Source organism: Gossypium raimondii, chromosome 11 (genome assembly GCF_025698545.1).
Source record: "Gossypium raimondii isolate GPD5lz chromosome 11, ASM2569854v1, whole genome shotgun sequence".
Lineage (NCBI taxonomy): Eukaryota > Viridiplantae > Streptophyta > Magnoliopsida > Malvales > Malvaceae > Gossypium > Gossypium raimondii.
The window spans coordinates 31,098,818-31,111,542 of NC_068575.1; the positions used below are offsets into that span (position 1 = coordinate 31,098,818).

Here is a 12,725-nt window from a genome sequence, read left to right on the forward strand (position 1 = left end):
TAAATTTATATTTAGAAAAATAAGCAACTCATTACTTATATTATCAACTCATTACATAATTTATTGCAAACTAAAATCAATAGAGATTTATCTAATATTGAATTGAAGTCATCTATCGGATTTGATAAAGAAAACACAATGAATTAATTTGTCACGGACGTTATAATTTTTCATTAATTTTGTGTGTAACCCTAAACAAACCTTAAGTAATGAAAGTTATGAAATTTTAAAATAATAATAAATAATAAATAGTTATCATTATAAATCATAATTACAATATTAATTAAAAATAACATATAAACTAAAATTATAAATCTAATAACATATAAAGGAAATGAAACGTTACCTTACCTGTTACCTCTATTCTGTTTCAAACCTTTTGTTATTAGAAATCAAATCCCTAACTTCTCAATTTGCTAGAGCCCTAGACAAACAAAACAGGAATAATGTTTTAACCTCGTGGCCCGCCTTTGCTGTTTTCAATTTTCACACAAATTTTCCGCCACTGCCGCCTCCTAATCCACGCCGGCATGCCCCGATGGCAAACCCATTCAACCCCGACGGCTTTTCATTTTCTTTTCCTCTTTCACTGTTACTCAACATCTCAGCCAACTTCTTTTTTTTCCCCTTTTTTTGTTCACCCAGATCTCTGCTAACTGCTAAGTGCTTCTGCTGCAGTGCTGCCTACTGCTACGGTGCTACCCATTTCTCCTCTTCAGTTCCTAAATCCTAATGGCAGATCTTAAGTTTTCTTTCGCTGAAACTTTTCTTTGTACTGCTTTTGCTCTGCTGCTTGTTTATTTTCTAATTTCTATTGCTGTTGAGTTTTGAATCTTTGGACTTTGATTGCTTTTTGCTATTGATTTGGGCTACTTTTTCCTTTTTTTTGATTGAAAACCCTCTGATTTTGTAGGTGGGGGAATGATTTTTTGTTTAGAGGAGATGAATTTTTTTTAATTTGCTGTTAACGGAAAATAATGGGAATAGTGGCCCGTTATTGCCGCAATTGGCCGTTACCCGTTAAATTGCGGCCGCGATCCACCGCTATCGGTGTGACTCCACTTCACACCGCTATTTTCAGCAATTGTGGTTTCGGACGGCGTCGCTACCGCTATATAACGTCCGCTATTTCAGTAACGGGCCGCTATTTAAATCCCTGGCTGAAACCTGCTCCGTTTGTTTACCAAACATGAAGGGGCCCAAAATCTCACCCCCATTCTCCTCCTCCCTTTCACCAATTTTGGTAAGTGAATTAAACCTTGACCCCATTTGATTCTTACCGAGAGAAAATCTCGTTTCCGGTGGTGCTCTGCCTTGACTACCTCTGTGGCGCCCTAAACCTCACCAGGACAGTCTAACCCGAATTTCGAATGTTACATTAGCCACCAAAATGACTTTCCATTAAAACACCAAAAACAGATTAATCAACCATGCACATCACACATATGCAAAATAAATCACATTAAAAATAAACCTATTTGCATGTTTTTCTAAACACATCATAAAAAATGAAGCAGAATAATTTAGGTTTTAGCTACTTGCAAACCCCCCATTGAAAACCTAATAGCTCACTACAACTTGGTGAGCACAGCTCGCGACCTACCCACGAACCTAGCTCACAATTTGTCCCACAAACCCACTGCCGAGCATACCAAACACCTACCCTGCGATCCCTAAGACTGGCGACTGACCTGCACTGGCAGACACCTTTACTTGGTGAACTCATGATTTTTGGCGAACTCCTTCAGGTGGCGAACTCTACACCATGGCGAGGCCTATGTTTTGGCGAGCACTAGCCTTGGCGAATCCTCTTTTAAACCCTTGCGAGACCCCCAGCTCATACTACTCCTACATGGTTCGCAGGTTTTTATTTAGCATATTATTACCTTTAATTGCATGCTTACTAGGTTATTTACTTGCTTCAACATACATAAAATGTAAAGGCCTACCTTAGTTCTCGGCGATCCCTCTTGGTTGCATAAGCTCATTAGTTTATCGAATTAATAACAATCAATGTGTATAAAAATTCAGTCATTCAAACACTCAACAAGCAATTATAAAAGTCCAAAATCCCTAAAACTAAGCAGTCCGTGATGTTTGTTTACAATAAAGTCTAAGTCTAGTTCTAAACTCATAGGACAGTCCCACATTGCCTTCAACTCGTAGGTCATTTATGATGTCATAGTTAATTTATTTTAGATTGAGTATATATATTTGAGATATACATTGGTATATTATATCTGTGTTTTTGTCATATTTAGTTTATTTTCTTTTAACTTTTACTTTTGATATCAATGTTTTTGTTATTTCTGTGAAATAATTTGACGCAGCCTTTTTCTTAAAATATATGATGACTAGACTAATTTTTCATGCCATTAAATAAGTCAAAAGAAAGAAAATTTTATCTAACCTTGGTCTAGCTGTATTATATGCTATAGCACCTCATGTATAAAGATTTAGCGGTATGATATCAATTAAGCCATTTAACTCAAAAAATAACCAACTAAATCCATTGACTATTAATTCGAATAGCCTGGTCACTAAAAGCTGATGAGTCAACTGATTGGTAACACAATCTCCTATATGTGCTAATTTCCTAACGGGACACTTTTTGTATAACTTGCTACATCAGCATAAAAATAGAAGTTATTAAAATATAAAAATACCAATAAAATTATTTAAAATAACTATTTTTAAATCATGTGATGCATGTAATTATGTTTATATTTTAATAAATTTATATAGAATATAAAATTTAAATTTAAAAATAATGTAGATATAATTATAAAATAATTTTTATATAATTTTTTAATTTTTATATTTGAATTATTTTTCAAAAATTTAAAAACTCTCTAAATACATATCATAAACTAACTTAATTTAGAAACAACATTGTTTTGAGGATAGCCAAAACCTCGAATATAAACTTTATGGATATGAAAATTACAATATATATAATAAAATAACTAAATCTTTAAAATAGTACTAGATAGTCCATTCACGCTTTGTGATGGGTTGATCATTTGTTTATGTCAAATTACAGAGTAAAAATTTGAAGATTAAAATATACATGAAGTAAGACTTTCAAAATTGGACCAATGGTTGAACCAATTAGGCCAATGGTCCATACAGTTTGATTAATAAATCATAATTTTTAAAAAAAAATAGAAAACTGGTTGAGCCGGTGTTTTAGCCTAGTTCAACCCATCCATACCGATTTGTGGGTCAATCGATCTAACGCCTCTTTCCAAACCATTACCTTGACAGATTTTCGATTCGGTTCAAACAACCATGACTCGAAGTCTCTATACACTTCGTACATATTAGAATTTAGTCCCTTTACTTTTATTTTCAATAATTTAATCTCTCTAGTTTTTAGATTTAAAAAATCGCTACAAATTTTATATAACCACGTAATGTTTTAATAAAAAAGTTAACGATATTAACTATTTGAACTAATTAATAATATTATAAAATATAAAGACTAAATTATATTAGAAATTAAAGTACAAAATTAAATATCAAATTTAAACATAGAAAGATTTATTTATAATTCAAAAGAAAATAGTCAATGTAGGAAGATTCTTTTATATAGAGTTATATTAAATAAAAAACGAAGAACAAAATAGCATAATAAACTTACGTATCAAATATGAATGCTGGAAGGTGCTTTGCACTCCTTTTATATAAAGTATATGCATATGACAATTCTACCTCTGTTTTTCTAATGTTGAAAGGGCCAACTATAGAAAAGTAAACCAAACATTTGGTCTTAACATTTCTTCTCTAGAATTTTGGAAAAGTAAAGCATCCTCCCGTTGGAATATCAACACTGGAAAATAATTTAGTTTTACAAAATTAATTATTTTGATTTCATATTTTTAGAATTATTCTGATTTTAACTACAAATATATATTATCATAACCAAAGCTTCTAATAAAATTAATATATTCCTTGTTTAATAGCAATTTGAAGAAACATTTTAGGAAACTAATCTTATGTGTCACGGTTACATATTCCTCATTTATCAATCTAAAACTCAAATTCGTGTAATTATGGAAACAATTTTCATTAGGATTCTTATTTAATAAAAAACAAATATTATGAAAATAAAATTCTCTAAATCACATAATATTGCTTGCAATACATAATTATCATTTAAAATCAAAACTTACCAAAAAATTAATTTACATATTTAATAAAGAAGTAAATTGAGCACTTAATTAAAATAATATATAATTTCATTTTTGATAATAAATAATTTTAAATTAATATATTATTTTCATCTTCTTAACACACTAACACCATGTTTGGTTGCGTGTATTAGCATAGCCAATACACCCCTAATCGGTGGGCCCCACTTAAGCTCCCTTTATTCCGTTGTTTGGTTCATGGTAATGCTATTACGGGTGTAATACGTTACTGACCTAATCGGTGAAATCCACCGATTTCTAATCCGTCCCTTTTGCTCAGTTTAGGTGCTGCTTCACTTTACCCTCCCTGTTTTACCCTCCCGATCGGCTTCCCCTTTGCCTCTTCTGTTCCTTCCTTCTAGCTTCTGCCGATTTGCTCAGTTTCTGCCGATTTACTCCCTCTGTTTCTCACAGTTTTCCCGATTTGCTCAGTTTCTGCCGATTTGCGTCTTCTGTTTCTTTTCTTTTTCTTTACAACATTACGGTTGGCCTTCTCAACCAGTCAACCTTTTCTTTTCTTTTCTCTCTGTCACTCTTTCGATTGCTCTCAGTTGGTGGGTTTCCAAGTTACTGCAATTGAAAGGTAAAGGTTTCTAACAATTTCTTTTCATGCTCATGTTTCCTTGTTTGGGTTTCTTTCAAAATTTTTGAATCAAATTGGTGTAGTTATTGGTAGATATTAGAAGAAGATGGTGCTGGTTTTGGCTTTGGGGGATTTGCATATACCCCATCGGGCGGCTGATCTCCCTCCCAAATTCAAGTCCATGCTGGTTCCTGGAAAGATCCAACACGTCATTTGCACTGGTAATCTTTGCATCAAGGTATCCATCTTTCTTTTCCTTTCTGGATTTTTTTTTTGGTAGCTGAAATCATAGTTGAATTTGGTTCCACTTCTTTAGCACTTTGGGTTTTATGTTTCTCAGCAAGCAATTGACTATATTAATTTTCTCTTCCTTTTTTGGAACTATGGATTGTTCATTCCTTTGTAGTAGTTATGCTAAATTTATGCCTAATTTAATCTGGATTTCATGTTTTTGCCCAATTATTTTCTCTTTGAGCTGTAATATGCGAAGAGATATTATTTCCTAGTTTGAATTTGGGAAAAGCAGCAGAAGCTACCTGAATTATTAGTATTCTAAATGATCGCCAGCAATTGTTTTATTTGATAATTGTAATTTTGATCCGAATAGCCATTGCTGCTACCTTGCATTTATACATGCAAAGAACGATTCCTGTCATGTTTGATCTGAAATGCATATAATCACGTGTCAGATACTAGTTTGTGCCCAACTCTGACATGAGTATGTTCAAAATTTCTGAAGCTTTTCCGTATATTTGAAGGATTTTATCTCAATCCTCTGAATATGTGTAGGGCATATGTGCCACTTTTGAGAAAACGAGAAGAGTCCGTGTAGCATAGCATTAAGTAGGATTGAAGTACATATTCGGTTGAACTTAGAAACATGTAGGATGTTAGTCACTAAGGGCTAGTTTCTCATTGCTTTTGAAAAGTGCTGCAAAAAAATGCTTATGAAAAATGCTTTTGAAAAGCTTGGTCTAAAATTTAAGAGTTTACTATCTGTTTAGTATTGCTTATGGCTCTAAAAGCACTTTTGAAAAGCTATTTTTCTCTTATTTGCATAGCCAACAACAAATCAAATGAACCTGATTTGTTAGCTTTAGCTTTATGGAAATTATGCCATAGTATTTCTACCAATTGAACTTTTACGATTTTTGTTTATCTTATTAAAATTACCACTGGCCCAGCTAATTCGGACTAAAATTTCAGGAAGTTCAAGATTACTTGAAGACACTTTGTCCTGACTTGCATATTACCAGAGGTGAATATGATGAAGATACAAGATATCCCGAGACCAAAACATTAACTATCGGACAATTCAAGTTGGGATTGTGCCATGGCCATCAGGTATTATTTTCTTCTTTCCGCTGGTATATAGTATTGGGCTCTGCATTTTAAATCAGTAAGTAGTTTGCCATTGATGCAGATTATAAATTTATATTGAAGCATGCATCTCCTGCTGTGAAAAATATGTGATTTCATGCTAATGGTGTTAAATAAATATAAAAATAATCATTCATGCCTTACATTTCAAGTTAAAATATGTTCTGTTTGGAAAACTTGTAGACAGAGATCTTGCTCTCTTTTTCTGAAGCTGCTAAAGGATGCACAAAGGATCTACAGTTTGATGCATTTGTAACTTGTGATTCTTGCGGTAAGTAGCGCCTAAAATTTGTTGGAATCATGTTGTGTTCAAGAACCATACAAGCACAAATGTAATCCACTAAATGCATAATCCCTGTAGTACTCAATTTACATTTGTTTAATATGTACTCTCATAATCTCGTTACTGCTAGAAATCAATTTTTGCTTAATTTGTTGCAAATATTTTCCAGCATCTTTAAATAAATGTGTTTGTCTTCTCTTTCCATTTGGATTCAATGTTGCCTTCAACTCCGAACATCCACGTCAAATAAAATGGGGTCTGTGGGTTGTTCACAGGCTAGTGCTGACTGCTATTTATGGCTCCATACTGTTTATGTACCATTCCAAGTGGAGAGAAAGGTAACCTGGTATGTTCATCTAAGTTACTTACATTTTTTGCAAGTTGATTAATCATAGACTTACTGTTGCTTCTTTGTCCTTCTGCAGCAAGACCTGCATTCTACAAATATGTTGCCTTCATGTTCATCTTGAATGCCCTAGAACTGTTTGCTTTACCTAGAGCTTCTTCCTAAAGATCAATATACCGATATTGCTGTGGGAACATATCCAAAAATGTAGAATGTGCTTTACCTAGAGCTTCTTCCTAAAGATCAGTTAGTCCTTGATTTTTTTTCAGTATGTACTATGTGTTATCAAGTAGATTTGGAGTTTGAATATCTACATCTAAATTATTTTCATTTCCAAGCAAAGATCTTTTCTGTTCAATTTTCTTGTAACAAAATAAATAGTATCATTGTGTTTGTTATTGTAGAATTACAAGAGTCTTGTACTGATAGAATTTGATGGAGTTTGAATGGCTCATAGGTTTGATGGAGTTTATTTTTAATTCTTTTTAATTTTTAATTATGTTCAATTATAATTAACACTACAAAAATTATCTCAACAAACTAAAAAAAAAAAAAAGAAGTAAAATGCTACAAACAAATCATGTTTTCTTTTAAAAAATAAAGGAAGATATTTAACACACTATATTATTCAAATGGGTTTTTTAATAATAATTATTAAGTCATCAATTAATCAAATCCACAAAATCAATTATTTTAGATTATATTTTATAGTATTATATATTATGATTTTAGTAAATTCATATAAGAATATTTAATATTAAGAATTTTATTAAATTATATATTTTTATTAAATTATATTTAATAATAATTATTTTAGATTATATTTTATAGTATTATATATTATGATTTTAGTAAATTCATATAAGAATATTTTAATATTAAGAATTTTATTAAATTATATTTTTTATTAAATTATATTCAATAATTATTATTTTAAATTATATTTTATACTATTATATATTATAATTTTAGTAAATTCATATAAGAATATTGATTATTAAGAATTTTATTAAATCATATATTTTAATTAAAATGTATTTAATAATAATTATGTTAAATTATATTTTATAGTATCATATACTATGATTTGAGTAAATTCATATAAGAATATTAATTATTAAGAATTTTATTAAATTATATATTTTAATTAAAATATATTTAATAATAATTATGTTAAAATATGATTAAATTATTTATTATTGATATTAATAATCTTATTAAAATTTAATAACAATAACAATAATCATTTACCTAAACAAATTTCTGCTAAGGGTATTTTAGTCATTTTAGTTTTTTCCCTTATGCTATTACACCTCCATTCCATTCAACCAAACACAAGAATACTATTACGCCTCTATTCCATTACATTCAACCAAACAATTGATTTGCTATTACGTCTCTATCCCATTACGCCTCTATTCAATTACGCCTCTATTCCAATACAGCGAACCAAACGTGCTGTAAGTTTGTAACATCTTATAACAAGACCGATCACTTGATCCAAGCTATAATGTATTACAACTGTTAAACATTAATATCATTCAATAACTTAAACAATCAACCATTCCATATTACAATGTAAATACAATTATCCAATTATATTCAATCAAAATCGAGCCTCAATCGAGCTGACTAAGCTCTTAAATAACTCGGGAACAAATCAAGACTAATCTGAAACTTTTATGAAAAGATAGGTAAAAAGTGAACACAGGGGTCACACGGCCATGAGGCCAGGCCGTGTGACAAGGCTGAGACCGTGTGGTTCTATGACATGTTCGTGTTGCCTAGCCGTGTAACAGACTGATGTCGTGTAAATCATGGTCACATGACTATGTCGCCAGGTCGTCTAATAGACTATGGCTGTGTGGATAAACTTGCACCTAACTTCAATAGACCACAAGGCCGTGCCCTCAACCGTGTATGTCACACGGTCGTGTGGTAGGCTGTGTCATAGACCATGCATGCCTAAAATGCCTTCAAAATTAAGAAATCTCACCCTAGTTCACTTATACCACAAGCCATGCAATACACCAACCATTTAACCTAATCAAATGCACCAAAAAAATTTCCAAAATACACCATATAACATACAACCTAAGTACCTAACCAATGTGTCATCATTGGCACCACAATTCAAACATAAAACATTAACCATTCAAGCCTAAACAAGCTTAACATTTTATGCTTATACATTACCAAATTAACATTATTTATCAATTACATATACACAAATGAAGATCACCAAATGACCATATTTTTATGCATCAGTTCTTCAAGCAAAATAACATTATAGGCACTAACCATGCTTACCAACAAAAGTCACAACCAACAACCATTTTAACTTACAAGTTTATAAACTTAGTTCAAATACCGAATGGTACCAAACATAAACAAATTACATATAAACATAAAATTTCAAAACCCTATTTACATGCCACTTATAACCGACCAAAATAAGTAAATAGCTACCAAAAAAGTTGACAGATAGTGTGATATCCAAAAGCAATCCAATTGACAGCTTGAGTTTGACAATCCCTAAGGAAGAAAACAAAATGAGGTAAGCTTATTTAAAGCTTAGTAAGTTTGTAGAAATTAAACATCACATACTTGTCATTTTAAGCATATAATTTGAGTTTAACATAAAACTAGAATTATATGCCTTGTTTCACATTTCCTAACATACCAAATGGTTAGAAATGTATATATAACATTAGCAAGATCTCAATATACATTTTTCACATGCCAATTTACAACTCATAAGTATATAATCATTCATGCCATGAATTTCCTTTCTAAACTTTTCATTAGCTATTTTGTCCGAAAAGCTATAGTAAATTAACTTTGGATACACGAGGAAATAATGCTTACACAAGCTGACAATTGAGATATTAGCCATTACACGATGTTGCTTACACAAGTTGACGAGAATTTGCAACAAATGATAGATTCCAGTCATCGGTATGGTATCCACCATCGATACATAGTACCTGAAAACATATTACCAACACAGAGTACCTGAAAGCTGTAATCATCGGCACCTAGTGTCTAGAACACCCTAATGACATACAATTTGTATCCTAATCATTCACTAAGCTCACACGGGCCTTAACTTGTATTCCATAATCTTTTCATTTTTATAACATTATACCATGATCAATTTGATCACATACATTCCAGAAAATAACATGATTCAACTCAAACATGTACAATTGCCATACTTTACAATTCAAACCTTTATTTCCACTTTCAAACTTACCTCAATTAACCATGCTCACTATACACCCATACATATACACATATATAATTAGAATTCAAACCATCAATAAGCATAACAATTCTAATACAAACTTACCTAAACAAAATAGCAACAGACACCACACCGAGGACTACTTGATAACTTTTCATTCCAGTGGTTATCGACCGGTTGATCCGTTTCTTGATTTATATATAATAATTTAGCTTAATTAATCAATTCAATACCTTAAAAATATCTAAATTCATGTATTTGACTCTTTAATGAAATTTTACATTATTATCTTGAATTTTTACCTCTTATTCAATTTAGTCTGTAAACCAAAACTTACACATTTATCACAATTAAACTAAAACCATGTTGGAAAATTGGGTTTGGAAAATACAGCGGAAAATAAATTTAGGGAAAAACCATATTTTTAATTTGTTTTTCCAAAATAAAAACTTGGTTGCGATATTTAGAGTAATAAACACTTAATCAAAATTGTACATTTTCAATTCGTCTAGGATGAACGCTTCAACCAAGTAGTCTTCTCCGCTATCCTCAAGCTCACATCTTCTGAGTGTAGGCTCGCTTCGAATCAAAAAATTTTTCACAAAAATTACCAGTGGGGTAATTTCATAATTTTTCTAAAATTTTGGGGCAAGTTGTAATCAGAATAATATCTCTAGAAATTTTCTGAAATAATTTCTTCAGAGAGTTTTCTCTTTACAACTTTCTCTTGAATTCAAGTGTCTGAAAAATAATGACTCAAGGCCCTCTTTATATAGGAAGAGTTTAGAGAGTTTAGAGAGTTCAACTATAATTAAACTTAATCACTTTAATACTTAATTAATATAATATTAAATTTAATATTAAATCTTATTAAATTAATAGAATATTCATCTACAAGATAAACACTAAATTAAATTTAATATTAATATAATCACTTTAATATTAAATTAAAAAACACTATTAAGATAAGTATTAAATTTAATTAAATATTAAATCTATTAAAATAATATTATTTTTGGAATAGTTAATCTGAAATGAAATTCTTTGGTAGAGTACTAGTAGGAGTGTAATTCTTCCACTACTCAACCACCAAAGACCCACCACCGCCGACCATTTGTTGGCCATCTAAATACCACTATCGCAACCATTGGCACCCTGAGCTAGTTTGATTTTTGTTGGTTTAGTACGGGCCAGTGACGACCTGACCAGTTCGATCCTGCCACTAGTTGGATTGTCAGTCTGGTTTCACATGCCAGGCCTAGTTCAACCAGTTTTGGCAATTAGTCTCGGTTTTGGGCTCCCAAACTCAATTTACGATCTCAAGTCTTATTTTCAAGATCAATTACCCATTGGGTCAATTGTCTGACATGAAAATTAATTTCCAAAAATATCATATTAATTTTAATTATTTTGATTAATTTAAATTTACTTGATCAAAATTAACTTTTCCAAAAATCACATAGATTTTCTAAATTAATTTTTCAAGAAAATTCTTTAATCAAATTATCTAGTTGAACAATTCTTACGACCACCCAATTTAATTCCACATCGAATAAATCAACTCAATTAAATTATTTCCAAAGTCGTAGAATTTTCTCCTGATTTAAATGCAATCCAATGGAGCTTTTGTTGAGCTAGCGGATGGATCGATCGGACATATACAATTAGGCTCTAGTAATTGCAATTATGTCCAGAAACATCGTTCTGATAAATCGTAATTACTTAATCATGGAGTCAGTCAATAATAAGAACAATGATTGAAAACTCCTTATTGTATACTCTTTACGAAAGCAATTCATCAAACTGTTTTGTCAAATGACCTCGTCATGGGTGTGTTACCCTCATATGATATCCTTGATTCTTTTGAGTTAAACCCATTCACTCAATACAATTCTATTTTATCCCATTGTCACCATTGTGTCTTTTTAATAATTAATATGATCACTATTAACAAATGACTATGATAAAGTGCTCTTTCGAGAATAAGCAACCCATGGTCATGTTACATATTTATCAATCCACACAATACCAATGAGAGGATACCGTTAACTCTTTAATCGAGCTATGAATTCCATTGTTGCTAGTAAAGCCATGCCATACACAAGTCATGTACCCAATATAACAACTATGGGCTTGATCATCTTTAAAGCATAAGCCTCCACTTATATCAAAGCATATGAGTTACATATGCTTGGTCACTGACTAACTCAGGATTTAGGTAAATCACACCACGAACATCACAAGTGAATTAACTCACAAACATATTCAGAATCAATATGTCTTGGGTCCAGTCCAATGTATCATTCTTTCAATTAATACATCTATGTCTCTACCCGTGGAGTCAACTGCTCCAATAGCCAAGACTAATCATCTCCTCAATTGGAATTGTAAAAAAATAATAATCCTTAAAAGCATTTGAATCAAATTCTCATATCCGTGATGTGTTTGTTGAAACTTTTAGTAACAATAATCTTAGTAACGGATCTGTAAAGTTATCTTCAGAAGCTACTTTCATCACATCTACAATTCCTTCGGTTACAGCCTCTCATATCAAGTGATGCTTTCGATCAATGTGTTCGTCCTCTTGTGACTTCTCATTTCCTTGGTATTAGCTATTGCAGCAATGTTATCACAATAAAATATTATAGTTTTTTCCATACCAGGAATAAATTCAAGATTGGTTAAGAACTTTT

General features: G+C 31.2%; 1 protein-coding gene across 6 annotated transcripts; it reads left to right on the forward strand.

Annotated features, from left to right (window-relative positions):
- Positions 1–343: 343 nt before the first annotated feature.
- LOC105804205 (vacuolar protein sorting-associated protein 29) lies at positions 344–7,262 on the forward strand. 6 transcript variants are annotated; one of them, XR_008190984.1, is made up of 9 exons: positions 344–772; positions 914–1,243; positions 1,749–1,863; positions 4,745–4,776; positions 4,860–5,014; positions 5,983–6,120; positions 6,340–6,427; positions 6,715–6,777; positions 6,865–7,262. XR_008190984.1 is itself a non-coding variant. In XM_052623954.1 (6 exons), the coding sequence occupies exons 2-5, from the start codon at positions 4,883–4,885 to the stop codon at positions 6,717–6,719; spliced, it is 363 nt and encodes a 120-aa protein (XP_052479914.1). In that variant the 5' UTR covers positions 2,903–4,776; positions 4,870–4,882; the 3' UTR covers positions 6,720–6,777; positions 6,865–7,262. The 6 variants fall into 6 exon arrangements, 3 of the variants coding, with proteins under 3 accessions (XP_052479914.1, XP_052479916.1, XP_052479915.1); XR_008190983.1 differs by having other exon boundaries at positions 1,749–1,855; XR_008190985.1 differs by having other exon boundaries at positions 1,749–1,855; positions 4,870–5,014.
- The last annotated feature ends 5,463 nt before the right edge of the window (positions 7,263–12,725 follow it).